The sequence below is a fragment of the Zingiber officinale genome, chromosome 2A (genome assembly GCF_018446385.1).
Source record: "Zingiber officinale cultivar Zhangliang chromosome 2A, Zo_v1.1, whole genome shotgun sequence".
Lineage (NCBI taxonomy): Eukaryota > Viridiplantae > Streptophyta > Magnoliopsida > Zingiberales > Zingiberaceae > Zingiber > Zingiber officinale.
In genome coordinates this window covers 119,890,303-119,909,953 of record NC_055988.1, presented here as the reverse complement: position 1 = coordinate 119,909,953, position 19,651 = coordinate 119,890,303, and the positions used below count along the sequence as shown (strand labels likewise).

At 45.0% G+C, this 19,651-nt stretch overlaps 2 protein-coding genes across 8 annotated transcripts; one reads left to right on the top strand and one right to left on the bottom strand.

The window, feature by feature from the left end:
* The first annotated feature begins 1,893 nt into the window (after window positions 1–1,893).
* On the top strand, window positions 1,894–2,671 carry LOC122043941 (protein TIFY 3-like). The gene is made up of 5 exons (XM_042604498.1): window positions 1,894–1,973; window positions 2,077–2,149; window positions 2,229–2,334; window positions 2,406–2,475; window positions 2,575–2,671. The coding sequence occupies exons 1-5, from the start codon at window positions 1,894–1,896 to the stop codon at window positions 2,669–2,671; spliced, it is 426 nt and encodes a 141-aa protein (XP_042460432.1).
* On the bottom strand, window positions 2,472–7,376 carry LOC122042099. Of its 7 annotated transcripts, XM_042602040.1 has the most exons (15): window positions 7,060–7,376; window positions 6,774–6,906; window positions 6,556–6,633; window positions 5,693–5,821; window positions 5,414–5,602; window positions 5,191–5,325; window positions 4,591–5,066; window positions 4,350–4,449; window positions 4,118–4,156; window positions 3,979–4,038; window positions 3,812–3,904; window positions 3,606–3,725; window positions 3,013–3,474; window positions 2,597–2,808; window positions 2,472–2,504 (listed from the first exon to the last, which is right to left on the bottom strand). In XM_042602040.1, the coding sequence occupies exons 1-13, from the start codon at window positions 7,131–7,133 to the stop codon at window positions 3,136–3,138; spliced, it is 1,965 nt and encodes a 654-aa protein (XP_042457974.1). In that variant the 5' UTR covers window positions 7,134–7,376; the 3' UTR covers window positions 2,472–2,504; window positions 2,597–2,808; window positions 3,013–3,135. The 7 variants fall into 7 exon arrangements, with proteins under 7 accessions (XP_042457974.1, XP_042457973.1, XP_042457978.1 ...); XM_042602039.1 differs by having other exon boundaries at window positions 2,472–2,808; XM_042602044.1 differs by having other exon boundaries at window positions 2,472–2,808; window positions 6,989–7,375.
* Between the last annotated feature and the right edge of the window lie 12,275 nt (window positions 7,377–19,651).

Here is a 19,651-nt window from a genome sequence, read left to right as displayed (position 1 = left end):
CCACCATTGAAATAAAGGATGTCCTAAAATTAAGCTACGCCAATGAACTACCACACTGACCGAAAAATAAATAAATAAATAAATAAAACAATAAAACTCATCATATTTTCACTTTAAAAAATATATACTAATTAAATTTCAAGGACGAAAATAATTTATCAGAAATCGATAATAAAATTAACAGTAATAAAATTAGCAACAAAAAGATTTTTTCTGTAAAATTAATAATCAAATATTTTCATCCTAAAATTCATTGATTGTCGTAAGCATTCAATGACAAATTTAGGATTCATATCTAAATTTAATGTTAATTCTTGATCCCAATTTTAAATCAACGACAAATAAAGGATTCATCCCTAAATCAACGATGAAACCTAAATTCGTCAATAAATCGACGATGAAACTTAAATTCGTCAATAAATCAATGATGAAATCTAGATTCGTCGATCTTAAATTTAGTGACGAATCATTCATCACTAAATCAACAACGAATCCTAAATTCTTCGCTCGACAATGACGAATTTTGGATTCATTGATGAATTTAAGATCTAATTAAATCTCTCCTTAACTCTAAATCAAATCATGCGCTACTTCTCTCTCACACGCATGCGAGCGACGCCAACACCGATTGTCTACAAGCATGCGACTCGTTGTGGTAATCTCCGATTCTCTCCTCTTGCATTTCCCCTCCCTTGTCCAGCCAGATCTGGGCACGGTGAGTCTGCCGGCTTGTCAACCATAGCGGCGAGACCGTTCACGAGGCCGGGTGGGAGTGCCACTGTAGCCGGGTGGCAAGGCCGGTCGTCGAGGGCAGTGGCGAGGTTGGTCGAGAGGCTGCTTGCGAGCGCCGCTGGAGGCTGGTGGCAAGGCCGGCCATGAGGGATCTGAACCAATTGCTAGATGAAGAAATCCGGCTAAGCAACAGACATTACTTTTGCGACGAATTTCACAACCAAAATCATTTTCGTCATTGAGTTGTGACGAATTTTATACAAACTTTTATTTGTTGCAAATTTTATGATTATTTTTTTTCATTGCAAAATTTTACACGATGAAAAAAATTTCGTCTGCAAACTTTTATGGGGCGATTTTTTTTTTTTTTTTGTAAAATTCGTGATTTTTTGTTTTCTGTATAGTTAATTACATGCAATCAAATTGTGGATCCTGTTATAAATACTATTAATCAAACTATAATTTTCTGGGAAGGATCGATGGAAACACTAGGACGAATATATTCATCTTTTATCACAATTAATCAAACTACAGTTTGCATAGAACTACTGTGTTTAACCTACGCTGAGTGGTATAGGGTTTAGGGTTTCCCTAAACCCTAACCCCTATAATTTTCTTTCTTGTCTTTTCCTAACGTGCAAAGTGAGGTTCAGCAGTTCAACGTGTGGAATGCATCCACAGAAAAGGACTATTTTTGTTTTTTTTGTTTAAATTTATGTGAAGGAACAGGAAAAATTGAAAGAAAAAACTTAGGAGACGGTTAAATTTTAAAAATTAGGAGGCTGTTAAATTATGGTTATGCATAATTTACCTTCTCAATATTGATATTAAAACGAATTGATAAGGATATTGAGAAGAGCACTTAATTTAATTAAACTAAAGGTTACATAGGACTACTGTATTCAACATATATACATACGCTGGCTATTTTTGTTTTCTTTATTGTTTCGATTTATTTAATTTTTATTAAAAAATTTAATCGATTCCATTAGTTTATAAAAATTAAGTTTATTTAATTTTAATTAATTCAATTGATTCGAATTAATTTTAATTGTGTGCCATCTTATTGGCTGAGGACTTATTTCTACGGTGTGTCTTTCTTAAGCCTCCTCCTCCATCCTCTCCATCAATATTACATTATCTTCCCCCGAACTAAACTAAATGGCCAAGAACAAGAACAAGACATCGATGGATCACTTCCAAACACAGCTCGAGGAAGAGGATTTCAGCAATGCAAACAAGTAGCAAAAATCGTCAGACTTCTTTTTCACAAGCATTTTGTTTTTTTTGTTGGAGAAGCTCATCTTATTTGTATCTGTATGTTTATGTTTATAACATAAATAGATTTAACTTCCTGCCGTTGACCATCTTCTACAACGGAAAAATGAAAGTTTACAACGCAATTTCTCAGGAAAAGGTTGATCTTTTTTTTTATTTAAAAAAAAAAAAGAATTTCTGATATATATTAGTTGATCTTTTCTTCGATTTTTGATCAGGCGGAGGTAATAATGCTGATTGCGTCGGCAGCAGCGAGATCTGCTTCGCCGGCTGCGACGGAGCAGCTCGATCGTAAAGTTAATCCCTGGAACATCCTGCAAGATGGTAATCGTTAATTACTGAGTTTTAGTTTATGGTTTTCTTTCTTTCGTCGATTAATTTTTGCTTTTATTTAGACACGAGCGACGAGTTGCCGATGGCAAGGACGCACTCGCTTCAGCGTTTCCTGGAGAAGCGCCGTGAAAGGTGAGATCGCGTGTTCATATATATACAAACTGCACCATTTAGAAACACAATCTAAAGTAAGTGGATGGTTAAAGAGAATAACTCAGAAAAGTTGAGCAGGATGATGGAGAGATCCCCTCACAACTATTATTCAGCAAACTCCTTGTACGCGGAAGGGCCGTCTCATGCTCAAGGGATGCCTCCTCCATTTGCCTAGCTTCGGTACATTGCAAACTTGCAGAACCATGAACTTACTGCATTACTTTCTCTTGTATATATTATATTGTGTGCTCTTTGTCTGGAATGAACTTTGTGTTATTGCTGTTGTGAATCCTTCTCTTCTTTGTTGTGTTTCTGATGGTGGAAGGTAAACAAACGAATGAAAACAGATCCTAAGAGTGTCATTCGATCAACATGAAAATGCAAAAAATGTATAAATTTACAGAAGTTTTCAGAGGAGCAAGTAAACAAAGAATCGCTTTGGTTCAATTATGTGAAATCTCAATATGCAACTCTAAGCAAACAAAGAGGTGACTTAGGTGACTTATGAGATCATACCATAGGAACAAAAGCCTTAAAACTGGCTTTTGTTCGAGCTTTTGTCAGCAATTCCTAATTACTAGGAAAACGATCGAAGGATCTTCCACTCTGTAATCCATATGCATATTTACCGGCTGAAACTCATACTGATCTTGGAGACTTCTCGCAAGTACAGTTATCAGACAAGAATAAGTACCGAAATCTTGAATCGTACGGCGTGATACTGAAACTCTGGGCACCAAGCAACCTTTGCTTCCACTGCAATGTGGACTCTCGAACAATGGCTACTTGGTTGGGGGATAGATGATGACAAATCCAATCGACCAACAAAGAGTCTTCGACGATGCCATTTGTATAAGAGTGCAGCAATTTTGGTACTAACAGTTTCCCCTTCTCACTGATACCTATCGATGCTCGAATATAGTCCAGCATTGAGTTGTCAAGCTCATGTTGAATGTTATCTGCTTTGAAGACTCTTATCTGCATCGAGACAAACAAACATTTAAATTTCCAGGATATAGAAACGATGACATAACGAGTATTGTGATATAAACAAAAAAACGAAGGAAAAAATATTTGATTGCTAGGTAAAATTGATATATGAAGCTCACCCCGGGCGATGAGTACATTCCACAACTAAGGGCAAATAATAGCATAGGTTCATGACTATCGATGCAATAACTACTTTGCTCCTCGGAAATCCGAAACTCGTGAAGAGCCAACACCAAACTCTGAAACAAGAAGATCGATCACTTGGTGGTAAATTTGGGCACAAAATATAGTGATAAGCATTGTAAATTTGGCAACATGGACATACAAGCTGTGGTCGATGCCCTGGAGATTTCATCTTCAGGATGACAAATTCAATCTCAGCTGCACTAATGGACTGACCGCCGATTACATAAGATGCCTAAAACACCAATAAATGTCATGATATATCACAGATACACGACGATTAAAGGCTAAAAAGACATGAAAACTGACCTTCTGCATTAGAGAAAACAGTTTGATGTCACTTTTAGGAACTCCATATGCTAAATAGGCCTGTACATTTCAGAAATGCAAGTTCATTCCAGTTACCAAAAGAAATCAACCAAAAATAGTAAATTACACGAGAACCAACATGAAACAAACCAAGATCGAGGCATCTTACTTCTACTTCCTAAAAGAAACAAAGTAAATAGTGAATTGTTAAAAATATCAGTCAAAAGCAAATTCAATTTGATGCAACTATACTCATATCATCGTATGTGCCTTAGAGAAAACTGCCTACTATTACTAACATATGCACAGTTTTTTCTGTAACCTTCTGAATATTTAGTGCAGTGGAACAGAGCGATCCCATCTTTACTTACATGCATTATCAAGGCATTATACACATTAATCCAAAAGGCAAGCTTCTCATTGCTGTTCATATTGGCTGGATCTACCATTGCCAATTGCTCCACAAGAGATCTGAAAGAAATGATCAAGAAGTAAATTTAGTGCGAAAAGTATATGTAGCAATTCAAATAGGATAGATCCAAACAAAGATGCATGAATGACATTTGGAGAGTAAAGAGAACTTTAGACAACATAATTGATAGAGCTCAATACCTATAACCTTTCAAAGCCTCAGCAGCATATTCTAGTTGTATCTTTCCTACTGACATCCAAGACACCTCCATTGCGAAGCTATAACATCCAATATTCCTCCCGTTTACTCCGCTGTTAACTCCATAAGGATCAAATCTGTCCACTAGGTCCACTATCTCATTAGTCAGACGTGTCTCAGTTGAAAATTTCTGAGAAGACGATATGGTGAAGGATGAATCAGAAGAAGAAGCCAGCTGACCAACTGGTGAAGGTTGGGAAGGCAAGCATTCTGACAAAGATGCCTTTGAAGTGATGTCTGATGGTTCAGAAAGACAAAGAAAGATATTTCTCATGCATTTCACCATTTCTTCCGAGAGCTTGTTTGAATTGTTCGATAGGTTTGTTCTCCCAGAGTCTTTCAATTTCACAGCATCAGGCTGCTGAAGACAAGTAACCAATTTGTTCCCTTCTTCAACCCCATAAGATGATCCTAATACCTGAAGCAAGAAGGATAGCATTGGGAAGTAATTGAGTATCAAACTTAATCATCGTCTTGAGTTAACTACATTTTTAAAAAGTCAAGAGTATTTAGAATTGTAAAATGAGGGTACAAACTGAGACCTCTTCTTCAGGGAATTCATCCAATGATTTGTTTGTCAGAGCTAACTCTGTATCTCCATTTGATGACCAATCTTGTTGAATGGAACTGGAAATTTCATTTAACCCAAACTTGGAAGCTCGCAAACAAGATATGTGCTACAACAGTCAGTAATATGAGAAAACTAGAGTGGATCAAATCAAAGAGATGATTTAAACAAAAAACAAAAAAAAAAAATCACTATACCTCTTCCCACATGCTGCCGAGAGATTTGGATAGTTGCTTTGGTGATATTGGCAAACTCCCAAAATGGTGTTCAGCAAGATGGCGCTCGTTCCTTTCTTGACAAAGCTGAATTTGCAAAGAAGCCAGCTCCTTTTCAAGTTTCAAAACTTTTATCTCCAATGCTGCTACAGTTTCGAGAAGGTTCTGAGCCTAAATAGTTGTTCATGATCAAAGTCCTTATTATTGGCTATTGCTCACTTCTGAATCACAAAATCAACATAGAGGAAAAAATATATATACTTTATCAGGAAGCTTTGAAGGGGAGTCTAACAATTGCCCACGATTATGTGCATTATTGGTTATTGCATTTGCCAAAGCTACATGTAGATCAATCTCCTCCTTGAGCTGCTGCTGCAGGATCACAACCTGCTGAGTGATTTCAGAGTTTATATCACTTCCTATACAAAACCCACAGTCTGGAAAAGAGAAGGCACACAGAGCATTGAAAATAAAAATTCAAATAGTAAAGCTACCAACTGCTATTATATACAGAATTAGTAATTGAAATTTCCATTTTCACAATAATGGAATTGTGCCATCATATACAAAACAAATGGAGACGAATAAAATCACTTCCCTTAAATCACATAACAAACATACCCCTACAACATAATCATGCAAAATTCTGTCAGCAAGCAACAAGAAGAATGACTAGCATCATAGACGGTGAGTTAATAGTTGCACAACGATTTAGAATAGTTATATTTCAACCTCAAACTCTATATCCATGAATCTCAGTTTGGATTAGACTACTTGAATCCAACCCTGCCACTAAACTCTGTATGAGACTATCTTGATTTTGTCAATAGAGTTTCAGTTGTTCTTCATCATCCCTTATCGTGCCATTGAACTAGCCTCCATATATTAACACTAAAGATAATTTAACAAAATACATGAAGAGAAAATGACAGTCATCAGAAGATACAAAGTCAATTGTGACTCCAATGGTCAAAGCTCTCAGTTTATAGTCCTGAAAATAATCACAGTATGAATTCAAACTAACTTGGTCTATGGATCATAGAGTTACGGATTACAGAAGGAACCATTCAAGAACAGATTTTTAGCTAAAAACAGGGAAGACGAGTGAGAAGCAACAAACTTACTTCCTCTTCGAGCTGAGATCTGTAGCAGCACGCTTTGTAACGCCTTCCTTCCCTTGCGCCGTCGTTACTCTTGCCATCCTAACAATTATTGAAAATTCAAATCTCAAATTTAGCTAAGTACCAAATGCATCAGTTCTTTGTCAATCCTTCTTCCAGGCATGAAGTGTTAATTTTGTTAATGAGGCGGAAGAAATAGAGCAAACACAAGACGCACTCACATCTAGACCACAACAGCTCGCCGTGCCATCGCCGGAGGAAGAAGAAGACGGATCTGAGCGTGGGCGCCGACGCGGCTGTTCTTCCCCGCGATGCTTCCCCACCTTGTGCATCAGTTTCTGTAGCGATCTTCCCCTGGTCACGGAAACCCAAATCGAAGATTTCATTTTGACTTTACATTTCCACACACAAAGATTATATTTTGATTTATTCTTACTCCAGAACCAGACAAGGGCAAAGAACCAAGCCAAGCCCAAAGGGGGAGGATATCGATCAAACAAGGCTTACAGATTCGCCGGAATGATGACGCCACAGGAGGAATGCATCTCGTGCCCCAAAGCTTCTGCTTTCAGGCACAGCATCTCTCTTTATCCCCTCCTGCCACCGCTATTTCTACTCTCCTCCCGTGAATCCACGGTCAAGGGTGATTAAAATAACAGCTTAGGGATCCTCCCCTCCCCAAGGAAGAAGAAGACGAATAAGGGAAAAAACAGGGAGCACTCTCTGAAGTCCGTGGTCGCAACACACTCCGCTGTTCAGGCAGGGGGAGGAGGAAAACTGGCATAGGAACGCAAAAAAGAGTGTACTAAATGGCCAACTGCAAAGTCCAAGGAAGGCGACCAGCCGTCGAGTAAAAATAATAAAGATATGGTTTTTAACACGTACGATTACAGAGAGTGAAAATTCACGCCTGCTCAATGCAAATTACTAAAACTAAAAGGGAAAATTTACATGCACGATTGGCAAATAAAACTTTACATATATATTGATACAAATTTTTATTTTCATTTTCTAATTAAATATATTTATTTAATTATCTAAAAATAAATATAATTTTTTAAAAATTTAACATATTTTTTTTTATCAAATTGAGTATACGGTTATTTTTTTCATATGAAAAATATATTAAATTTTCTTTAAATGATATTGAATTGAATAGAAAATATACTAGACTTTTTTTAAATAATGATAAATCTAGACAGCCGTACTCAATTTAATAAAAAAATATACTCGATTCTTTCTAATTTAGATTGCTGAATTTAATAAGAATTATATTAGTTTTTAGACTATTTGTATCAAAAAATACGAAGAATAATTTTGATAAAAAATATATTCGATTCTAATATAAAGTGCTGACTTTAAAAAAATTATATTCATTTTAGTATATTTTCTATTAAATTTAACATGATTTTTTTTCTACCTCGGATGTAAAATATATTAGATTTTTCTTTAAATGGTACTCATTCATTTGGAGAAAAAATATATTAAATTTCTTTAAATTATATTAAATTTAGGAGGAATTATATTAAGTATATTTGTATTTAAAAAATTTGAGGATTAATTAGGTAATAATATTTATAGAAGGAAGTTAAGCAAATCGTGGAAATAAAATTTTGTATGATTAGAAATTACATGCAAAATTTACCGAAACTAAAACTTATTTTTCTTTCTCAAAAAGCTCGATTTGTGAATTGCAACTGCAGATTTGTAGGCAGGTACTGGCAGTGAGTAATAGCTTGATGGGATAATTTTGGTCAACTTGTGTCTGCTTTGCTTCTTCATATCTTTCATATACTTTCATCCTCAAAAATTTCTCCAAGCCATGCAAATGCTGGACGGCGAAAGCCTCGCAGGTAGACCATGACAATTCAAGATCGAGGTCCAAATCTAATTTTAAAAATGATTAGATATTGATCTCCAGTCTCAACCTTCGTTACACACTTCCAAAATGTCCAGAAAATGATGTTTTTAATTACAAAACTCCAACCAAATGTCAGACACTACAAGAATCAGTCAGTTTCTGTAATATATTTGCAAATCATTAACCATTTTAACTCCAATTGGCAAGAAGAGATCTGTTCAAGACCTCCTCTGAACATTTGCAGGAAGTAAATAACTATTTCTGCGAAAGAAGAAGTAAAAGAATTATCTAAAATCTGCACAGTCATGACGAACCATCCAGCTACTATCTTCAATCTCTTGTCGATGCGAGAGGAGAATTGATGGTATGCCGTGCCACCCAGGAAAAACTGAAACAGACATTCTTTGTCGTCTACCTTTCATTTTCTTAATTTTAACTGGTCCCATTCTTCTGACTGCAGTTTTAAACATTGAATTATTCAAGCCAGTGAGGAGATGACTGATGAGCCTGTAGCTTGAGAACAAATCCATGCAGGATTTTTCAAGCCTGTCTACGTGCACTGGCCGGCAAAATACCATGCCACCCAACCACTCCCGGCCGATAGCATTTACATCGGTCATGGCACAATGATGGAGCCAATGGTCCATTTCTTTTCTTCTGTTTTTCTTAAACCTCCTTTTCTGTCCTTTCGAACTCTGAAAGGAACAACGAATCCAACAATGCAATGCAATGCAATTGGAAAGATCCCATACTTCTTTTTGTTTGTCAAAGAAGAAACTTATATATAACTTTCTCAAATAAGGATGAGTAAAAATTTAATAAAATTGAATTAATCGAATTAAATGGATCGAATTTAGAAATTCATTAGGTTAATTAAGTTTTAATTTTTTTTTGGTAAAAGTATGTTCGATTTTCAGTTAACTCAGTTTGATTTCAATTTTAAAATTTATAATTCGATTAAATCGAATAAATTGAATGATTCTATCTAAAAGTGGAGAAGATAACGCACTGGCTAGAGGGTGGTGTCGAGGTGTCTTGTATATTGACTGGAAGAAGATTTTGAATAGGGAGAAAATGACTCTAAGCGATCTTGGAGCTAAGAGCTGTAGACATGCGCATACCACAGACAGAGCCAACAGAAGCATTAGAGCGAGAACTAGGGAAGAGGTCCCTTGCACAGGTACTTCGACGCTCAAGTCAGAACAGTAGCTAGCCGAACAAAATGGAGAAGACGATGAATAGTAGAATAATAGTGTAAATGTGCGAGTATGAAAATGTGTATGTATTCATGTGCGTACCTGACCAACAGAGCGCACTCCCTTTTTGTACCACATCACATAGCCTCCGCATTAATGAGGCGGCAGAGAATCTCTGACATTAGAGTATACCGGGTGGTGGAGTATGTAGGATGATCCTGTCCGAGCGCTGAGTCGACGGACGCTGGGGACGTGGCACGCTTCGCTGTCTCTGACTGGTGGTGTAGCTCTCCAGCGAACCTGCAAAGAAGCCGAGCCGGGAGGGGTTTCCCGGCGACGGCCCTCCGACGCTCAAGTCAGGCAACGAGAGAGACAACGTAATGTGGCTACAGTAAAGAGTTGCGCATACCTTCGTCGACGTCTGGGGGTCCTTATATAGGACCACGGGGAAGCGCGGGCACGCTTCCCGATGCGTGCACGCTTCCCCAAACATACCTTAACGAGCCTGTGTCAGTAAAGTACCTCTGGCGCCATTCCGCAATCGTCCGAGCATATCCCGGATGTGACGGTCGAAGCTTCCACCGTATAATCCTGTGTATGGCTCGGCCGCCAACTCTACTGCTTGTCGGCGGCAGGTGTCTCGAGGATGATGTTATCCCTTGTCTCCTTTGTCCTCTTGCGTTCCCTGTCTGTTCCAGGGTCGAGCGGGTCGGCCGCTCGGCAGGCGTATTACTTCTGTCGCCGGTTATAGGTATCGGTCCGACCGGGATAACTCCCGGCCGTATGCTCGGATGAGATTGCTCCTGCCTCTGTTACCTGGTGCCCCGGCCGAACAGACATCCCGCTCGGCCTTAAAACCTTTTTACCTTTGAGCATCGGAAACCCGACCCCCAGTCGGGTTGTCTTCATTCGGTTCAGGGGACTTACGGCCAGTCGGCCTGCATCGCCCGAACGGTCGGCCCGCTTCGTCCGGTCGGCCATGCCCCAGGGTTGAATCTCCTGACCTTTGACCTCCGCGTGCCGTTGACCTTCCGCCAACGAGGGTCCCCCGTTCTTATCACCGGATCACATGCCTCCCCTTCAAGTCTAGTCGAAGGTGGCTCTAAGTCCGACTGACTGGACTATGAGTTTGGTTGAGCGACATTCACTTTGCCGCTCCTGAAAGTGTATTTCCGATTGGCTCTAGGAGGCCCCTTAGGCCGATCGGCGAGTTGATGGCTATGACTTGTAGTTTTGATTTCCATTCGCTGCTTGTTGCTCTACTGTTTTGGGGGTGGTCGGAGTCGTCAGGTCTCCTCGGAATTCGTGCCAATCCTTATTAAGCTGCCCACGCGCGAGTAATGGCGCTCATTAAATGCCACCCAATTGCTGATCGCCACCTGGCAAGTCCGCCGTCATCGTACGACGAGGGCATCAGCTTCGATTGGACAGGCGTTGGTTCAAATCCGACGGTCCGATGTCATTGCTCCTTTCGATGACCTGGATTGGACGGTTGTGGTGGACTGAGCCCGGGGTTTATGAAGCACCGACGCTGACCCTCCTTCCATCATTCTTGCCTTCGCGTTTTTGGTGATTCCTCTCGCGACCATCTTCCCGACGTTCGCTTGCCTCGGTGTTCCGACGAACTTTCGACCTTCTCCTTCACACTTTGCTCCCAGTAAGCCTTCTCCTATCTCTACTTTCTTCCGCTTTCTCCCTTCTGGTGGTCTTTGCATTCGTTCAATATAGTTTCGTTTCATTTTTCTTTCCTTGATCCTTCCTTCCTTGCTACTGTTCCGGCGATGGCTAGCACCTCGCAGCCTTCTGATCCTCCTCCTGGCCTATGGTATATGACCATGGTAAGCCGGTTTGATGAGACTGACGCGGGATGCTTCCTCAACGAATTTGAACTACCTCCTGACCATAGACTGGTTTTAGCCACCTCTTCCGATCGGCCCCACAATCCGCTGATCGGCACGGTTTGCTTCTTCCGCGACCTATTCGTGGCCGGTCTGCGCTTCCCTCTACATTCTTTTATCAAGGAGGTTTGTAATTATTTCTGCATCCCGCTCGGCCAACTTGTCCCCAACTCTTTTAGGTTGCTGTGCGGCGTAGTAATCCTTTTCAAGCTGCATGGCATTCCCTTAGTCCCCAAAGTTTTCCATTACTTTTACTATCCCAAACAGTCCGAGTGGGGTACTTTCCTCTCCCAGTCGCGGATCGGCCTCGTCTTCTTTGATAAGATGCCTACTTCGAACAAGCACTGGAAGGAAAATTATTTTTACCTTCGCTTTCCCGAACTGCCATCCTTTCGCACCCAATGCCAGACCACCGTGCCGAGCCCGCCTGACCTCGGTAAATACAAGAGCCAGTTGGATTATCTCCATGCAGCCAATCTACTGGCCGACCAGAGGTTCAGTATCGATAAACTACTTCACGAGGGGGTGTTGTACGTATTCGGCTTGAGCCCGATCCGAACGAACCTCCCGAGTAGCATGGGTAAGCACTTTCCTTGTCCTTTTTTCTTTTGGTCTAACTCATTTATTCTTCTGTTATACAGCTGACATCATGTGGCATGCCAAGGTTGCTGATCGACTGAAGTTGAAGGCAGCCAAAATTGAGGCGGTGGCAGCCAAGGAGATGGTCGGTCGAGGCATCGAGCCGGTCGGCTCGCATGAGGGCGAAAGCGGAGGAACTCCAACTGAGGCCCGAGAGTCTGCCGCTCAGGTCCTTGCAAGTGGAGCGGCCGGGGATGCTGTCTCTTCGGTCGGTCAGCAGCCTATGTCCGAGGACGCGGAGCGGTCGGCAGGCGATTCCCCACTGATAATACGCAAGCGACGCCGGACGGCCATTGCGCATGCAGAGCCAGTGATTGGGCCAGTTGACGCCCCCTTAGAGGCAATCAACCCGCTACCCGCCGCACAAGAGGCCATCTCGTCTGATCGGACTCCCTCCCAGCTCGACCAGCCATCAGTTTCAATTGGGGCGCAACCCGTTAGTTCTTTGCCGTGGGTTCACCTTCGGCTCAAACACTCAGACATTATTTCTGCGCCGCTCGGCAAGTCATCTAGTCGAGCTGTTTCTTCCCAATCAGATCCGAGCGGTCGTCGAGTGATCAAGTTCATCCTCCGTCTTCCCACCGAGGAGTTCCTTCTAGCGACGGATCAGCCTACTACTCCCGAGCATCAAGTTACTATCCAGGGGCCGCTTGCCAAGACGTGGGAAGATGCGAGGGCTCGAGTTGCCCTGATGACTCCCGGTCAGCTAGCAGCCATATGCAGGAAGCCACCGGGGTATGTTTCTTAGCACGCTATTATGACGACTTCACCAGGTTCTTGGCATTATCTCATCCGAACGCAGCAATGGGTGGAGAAAATTGCGGTCAGCAATCGTTTAGCCGAACTGGAGGAGGAGTTGAAGAAACTCCAAATTTCTGGAGGGGCGCTGACTGAGGGGCCCTCGTATGCTACGCTTAGGTCCGAGCTGACCCAGATAGAAAAACTACTAGTGACCGAGCGGCACAAATCTTCCGGCTTGGAAACCAGGGTAGTTGGACTCGAACCCCAAGTCAAGTCCCATGACCACCAGATCACTGTGGCCACCAACAGAAAAATAGGGCCGTTGCTGATCTGGACGCAATGAAGGTGCAGGTCCGAGCGCTGGAGTAGCGCGTTACAGAATTAACCGACCTGCTATCTGCTGAGAAAGAGAGCCGATCTGCCACTGAAGCTAAACTGCAGACAGATAAGAGGGATCTCCAAGGAGCTCTCGACGCCTCCCGAGCGGCGCTAAAGGAATACCAGGACGGAGAAGCTGACCGCTTCAAGGTGATGAAACAGAACTACCTTCGATCGGACGCATTTGGTGACAAGTTTAGCGATCGGCTAGTTCTGTCCTTCGAAGGGGCCATCCGGGCGACAACTGTTTACCTGAAGGCCAAGGGCCATCTCCCTGAGGAGACCTCTATTCCTCCTCAAGACATGGCCGGCCTGCTGGAAGTTGTTCCGGAGTCCATCTTCGAGCCCATAGAGTGAGGAGCGTTTATGATTTCCTTGAGTAGTGTTTTTTGTAACCCTTCCGATCGGCTCTAAGGGCCTGAATTTTAATGAAGATATGCCGTCTTTTTACTTTGTCAATACTTGTGTCCTCCGATCGGAGCGCGAACTACTGTCGTTCGCGTCTCCCCCTTTTTCTTCTCGTTAATCGTTTCTTGTCTTGCCTTGCTTTCCAAAGGAATTTTTCACGAAGTATTCTCTATAACTAGGCCGCTCGCCTGAACACCCCCACTTCTTTAAATGGAATCCCCGTTAGATGTTCACGAAGTACCTTTGGTAACTTGGCCGATCGGCCTCTCAACTCACGTGTCGACCTTTTTTTTATTATTTTTTTTTTGGCTAGAGGGTTTATAGTCACCAGTTCGACTCCAAGGTTTAACGTCGCTGCTCGACGGTCTTCCGACCGGGGGGTTTATAGTCGCCGGTTCGACTCTAGGGTTTAACGTCAGAGTTCGACGATCTTCAAGCCGGAGGGTTTATAGTCGCCGATTCGACTCTAAAATTTAACGTCGCTGCTTGACGGCCTTCAAGCCGGGGGGTTTATAGTCGCCGGTCCGACTCTAGATTTTAACGTTGCTGCTCGACGGTCTTCAAGCCGGAGGGTTTATTGTCGCCGGTCCGACTCTAAGATTTAACGTCGTTGCTCGACGGTCTTCCGGCCGGGGGGTTTATAGTCGCTGGTCCGACTCTAAAATTTCACGTCGCTGCTCGACGGTCTTCAAGCCGGGGGGTTTATAGTCGCCGGTCCGACTCTAAGATTTAACGTTACTGCTCGACGGTATTCAAGCCGGGGGTTTATAGTCGCCGGTTCGACTCTAAGATTTAACGTCGCTGCTCGACGGTCTTCAAGCCGGGGGGTTTATAGTCGCCGGTCCGACTCTAAGATTTAACGTCGCTGCTCGACAGTTTTCAAGCCGGGGGATTTATAGTCGCCGGTCCAACTCTAAGATTTAACGTTGCTGCTCGACGGTCTTCAAGCCGGGGGTTTTATAGTCGCCGGTTCGACTCTAAGATTTAACGTCGCTGCTCGACGGTCTTCAGGCTGGGGGGTTTATAGTCGCCGGTTCGACTCTAAGATTGAACGTCGCTGCTCGACGGTCTTCAAGCCGGGGGGTTTATAGTCGCCGGTTCGACTCTAAGATTTAACGTCGCTGCTCGACGGTCTTCAGGCTAGGGGGTTTATAGTCGCCGGTTCGACTCTAAGATTTAACGTCGCTGCTCGACGGTCTTCAATAATGAGCTTATAGCTCGGATAAGATACGCCCGACCGAACAACACGGGGTCTTCGCCATCGAGCCTATGGCTCGGATAATATATTCTCGGCCGAACGACACGGGATCTTCGCCATCGAGCCTATGGCTCGGATAATATATTCCCGGCCGAGCGGCATGGGGTCTTCGCCATCGAGCCTTTGGCTCGGATAATATACGCCCGGCCGAACGACACGGGGTCTTCGCCATCAAGCATTTGGCTCGGATAATATACGCCCGGCCGAATGGCACGGGGTCTTCACCATCCTTTATACAACTATCCGATGGGCGCACGATGCTTATGCCTTTGCTCTATTCTTATAGCTTCTCCTTCTGCTTCTCCTCCAGATCGGATGCTATGAAGGTGGTGGCCTCCGGTCGGGAAGAGTCAATCTGCACCTCCTCTTTCTCTTCATAAACCAAAGAAGGAGGTTTCTCGGTTATAGTATTTACCTCTACTCGCGGCACTTTCTGAGTGGACTTGGATTCGGCTCGGACTATCTCCACATAGCATCTCCAAGCCGTCAGTTGGTCTCCCCGCACCTTCCCTACTTGATCTTCCACCGGGAACTTGATCTTCTGGCAGAAGGTAGAGACGACCGCCCGAAACTCGTTGAGCGCCGGTCGTCCCAAGATAACATTGTACGCCGAAGGAGCATCAACCACAATGAAGCTTGTGGTCCTCGTCCTTCTGAGCGGCTCTTCTCCCAGCGATATAGCCAGCAGGACTTGGCCGACCGGCAAGACTTCATTTCCCGTGAATCCGTAGAGGGGGGTCATCATTGGTAGTAGTTCAGCTCGGTCGATTTGCAGTTGGTCGAAGGCATTCTTGAATATTATGTTGACCGAGCTGCCTGTGTCAATGAAAATGTGGTGAATAGTATAATTGGCTATTATCGCTCGAATGCTCAGGGCGTCATCGTGAGGGACTTCAACTCCTTCGAGGTCCCTGGTCCCGAAGCTGATCTCGGGTCCGCTCGCCCTTTCCTAGCTGCAGCCGACCGCGTGGATCCTCAGTTGCCTTGCGTGTGCCTTTCTGGCTCTATTGGAATCTCCGCCAGTCGGGCCTCCGGCGATGATGTTGATCTCTCCCCGAGATGCGTTGCCCCTATTTTCCTCCTTCCGAGCGGAAGGTCAAGGTCGTTCGTGTGATGCCCGATGGTGAGCTCCGGGCTGCTAACGATGCTGCCGCTCGGGGGATCTCCTTTCTATCCTTTGAACGGGGCTCCGTTGTCGATGTTGTCAGTCTGGTCAAGGCGATCGGCGGCGATAACTCCTCGGCGCGGGATGAGCGATGGGGGGGGAGGCTCCGACAGTCACGGGTGTTGTGAGTAGCCGACTGATGGAGTGAACAAAACATCGGGGTCCATACCTTCCCCCTGGGCTTGGGCCGATCAACCGCGACTTGCTGGACGGCGTGCGGCCGAGTGTGCTGATGAGGACGGACGGCTTCAGCTCGCGGTCCTCTGGGTGGCTAGTGACTGATGGGCTGCTTCCGCTCGGCGAAAGCTGGTTGGTTACTCAGGGCTTCTTTTCTTCTCGCCGCCTGGGCTTCCTGCACATTGATGTATTCGTTGGCCTTGTGCAGCATGTGGTCGTAGTCCCGGGGCGGCTTCCGGATGAGCGAGCAGAAGAAGTCACCGTCCACGAGCCCTTGCGTGAACGCGTTCATCATTGTTTCCGAGGTGACCGTTGGAATGTCCATGGCCACCTGGTTAAAGCGCTGAATGTACGTTCGGAGCGGCTCCCTTGCGCCTTGCTTGATGGCAAACAGGTTGACGCTTGTCTTCTGGTGGCGCCTGCTGCTTGCAAAATGATGGAGGAACGCCGTTCGGAATTCCTTGAAACTTGTGATGGAGTCGTCCGACAGTCTCCGAAACCACCGATGTGCCGATCCTGAAAGCGTGGTGAGGAACACTCGACATTTCACACCATCTGTGTATTGGTGCAGAGTGGCGGTGCTGTCGAACTTACCCAGGTGGTCATTTGGGTGGGTTGTTCCGTTGTACTCCCTGATCGCAGGGGGCACATAATGCCTCGGCAGTGGATCGCGAAGAATGACCTCTGAGAATTGTCGGTTGATCCGCTCAAACGACGAGTCTGTTCGGGGCGCCTTTCCTTTTCTGACGTCCCGGACGGGTGCTTCGTCCGATGAAGATCTCTTGTCTTGATTGGCTTGCGCTGCCTCCAAGGGCGTCTGGAACAGAGCCCGATGAAAAGGTATCGGGGCGGGCGGCGCCCCCATCTGAGTGCCGGCCGACCCCTTATTTTGCCCCCATATTAAGAGCTGCTCCTGTCTGTCTTCGGGTGGGGCTCGACCCCCCGAGGCTGATGTCACCTGCTGCACTGCCCGCTCGACCTGAGCTTTCTGCTGCTGCTCCACGATTTTCGTTGCTCGCGCTTGGATGAGTGCTTCGAGCTCTTCGGGAGAGAGCGTTACCAGAAGTTGACATCCAGCTTCTTCCATCTTCTTGGCTCGGATTCAGGTGTGTTCCCACAGACGGCGCCAATTTGATCCTGTCCGAGCGCTGAGTCGACGGACGCTGGGGACGTGGCACGCTTCGCTGTCTCCGACTGGTGGTGTAGCTCTCTGGCGAACCTGCAAAGAAGCCGAGCTGGGAGGGGTTTCCCGGCGACGGCCCTCCGACGCTCAAGTCAGGCAACGAGAGAGGCAGCGTAATGTGGCTACAGTAAAGAGTTGCACATACCTTCGTCAACGTCTGGGGGTCCTTATATAGGACCCCGGGGAAGCGCGGGAACACTTCCCGATGCATGCACGCTTCCCCAAACATACCTTAACGAGCCTGTGTCAGTAAAGTACCTCTGGCGCCATTCCGCAATCGTCCGAGCATATTCCGGATGTGACGGTGGAAGCTTCCACCGTATGATCTTGTGTACGGCTCGGCCGCCAACTCTGCTGCTTGTCGGCGGCAGGTGTCTCGAGGATGATGTTATCCCCTGTCTCCTTTGTCCTCTTGCGTTCCCTGTCTATTCCAGGGCCGAGCAGGTCGGCCACTCGGCAGGTGTATTACTTCTGTCGTCGGTTATAGGTATCGGTCCGACCGGGATAACTCCCAGCCGTATGTTCGGATGAGATTGCTCTTGCCTCTGTTACCTGGTGCCCCGACTGAACGGACACCTCGCTCGGCCTTAAAACCTTTTTACCTTTGAGCATCGGAAACCTGACCCTCAGTCGGGTTGTCTTCATTCGGTTCAGGGGACTTACGGCCGGTCGGCCTGCATCGCCCGAACGGTCGACCCGCTTCGTCCGGTCGGCCATGCACGAGGGTTGAATCTCCTGACCTTTGACCTCCGTGTGCCGTTGACCTTCCGCCAACGAGGGTCCCCCGTCCTTATCGCCGGATCATACGACAACCTTCCTATAGGTGAAGGAAGACTCCATTACATGCATATGTCAGAGTAATGACACATTCCTTGACAAGTTATTACAATTATTTGGCAATGTTATCTCTTAGAGAAAGTCCAACTGGCTCTAGGCTAACCAACTGTAGATTAGGAGCCATGCTCATGTGGGGAACTAGGCCCTAGATGTTCGACTGACCTTGGGGCTATGAGGATGTAAGCTAAGGTCATGCCCATGACTGAGAAGCTAAGCCCTATAGGTCAGATCGGCTCTAGGGATGAGCGAATGTAAGTTGAGAGTTTTGCATTTAGAGAAGTGGGGAGTTGAGCCCTTAAAGTCCAACCAACCTTTGAGCTGATTGGGTTGTTGGGGATTCAGCATCCGCTCGGACTTTATGTCGAGGGTTCATCTTGCACTCAACCGCTATACTTGAGTATAAAGTCCGGTCCAACCGAGCGATTCACCTAGCGTATCTGATCAACCCTTTGGTCTGGTCGGCTAGAGCACTTAGCGATGACACTGGACTTATTTAGACATGACATTGATACGACCCAAGAGTTGACCCATTCTTGAATTTGACCACCACATCAGCCGACTTTCTTGACGTTAAACCCCACTTCGAGGGTCTAACTTTACTCGTCGTATCACTAGTATTCTCTTTAAGCCTAGTTGAAGGAGACTACAAGCTCAACTGACTAGACACTTGTGTTCTTTTGTGTCATTGGCTTGGACGCTCAGTCCTATTTCTGCCATTTGAGTTCTATGCTGGGATCCTTGCCCATTCGAATAGTTCATAGTTATGGTAAGGGTTGAGAACAGGTGAGAGAGTAAGCTCACTTATAATTTGGTCGAGCAGCATGAGAGTCTGGGACATAGACGTGAGAGCATGCTCACTTATAACTCGGCCGAATGGTATGAGTCTAGGACATAGGCGTGAGAGCAGGCTTGTTTATAACTCAGTTGTAAGGCACGAGAGTCTAGGACAGACGTGAGAGCAGACTTGCTTATAACTTGGCTAGTCGACACGAAAGTCTGGGACAAGCGCGAGAGTAGCCTCGCTTATAACTTGACAGGTCGGCACGAGAGTCTTGAATAGGTGTGAGGGCAGACTTGCTTATAACTCTATCGAGCAAAACAAGAGTCTGGAACAAGCGCGCGGGCAAGCTCGCTTATAACTTGGTCGAGTGACACAAGAGTTTGGAACAGGTGCGAGGGCAGACTTGCTTATAACTCGGTTGTACGACACGAGAGTCTAGGACTTGGCCGTGAGAATAGACTCGCTTATAACTCGGTCGAGCAGTATAAAAGTCTGGAACTTGGGAGTGAGAGTATGCTTGCTTATAACTCAATCTGTTAGCACGAGAATCTGGAACTGGGGTGTGAGAGCAGACTCG

Coding starts and splice junctions, on each gene's coding strand:
- LOC122043941 (XM_042604498.1), top strand. CDS start 1,894: ATGGCCAAGAACAAGAACAAGACATCGATGGATCACTTCCAAACACAG. Junction 1,974..2,076: donor GATTTCAGCAATGCAAACAA/GTAGCAAAAATC, acceptor TAACATAAATAG/ATTTAACTTCCTGCCGTTGA. Junction 2,476..2,574: donor CTGGAGAAGCGCCGTGAAAG/GTGAGATCGCGT, acceptor AAAGTTGAGCAG/GATGATGGAGAGATCCCCTC.
- LOC122042099 (XM_042602039.1), bottom strand. CDS start 7,133: ATGCTGTGCCTGAAAGCAGAAGCTTTGGGGCACGAGATGCATTCCTCC. Junction 4,450..4,590: donor GAGGCTTTGAAAGGTTATAG/GTATTGAGCTCT, acceptor CATTTCTTTCAG/ATCTCTTGTGGAGCAATTGG. Junction 3,475..3,605: donor GAATGTACTCATCGCCCGGG/GTGAGCTTCATA, acceptor GTCTCGATGCAG/ATAAGAGTCTTCAAAGCAGA.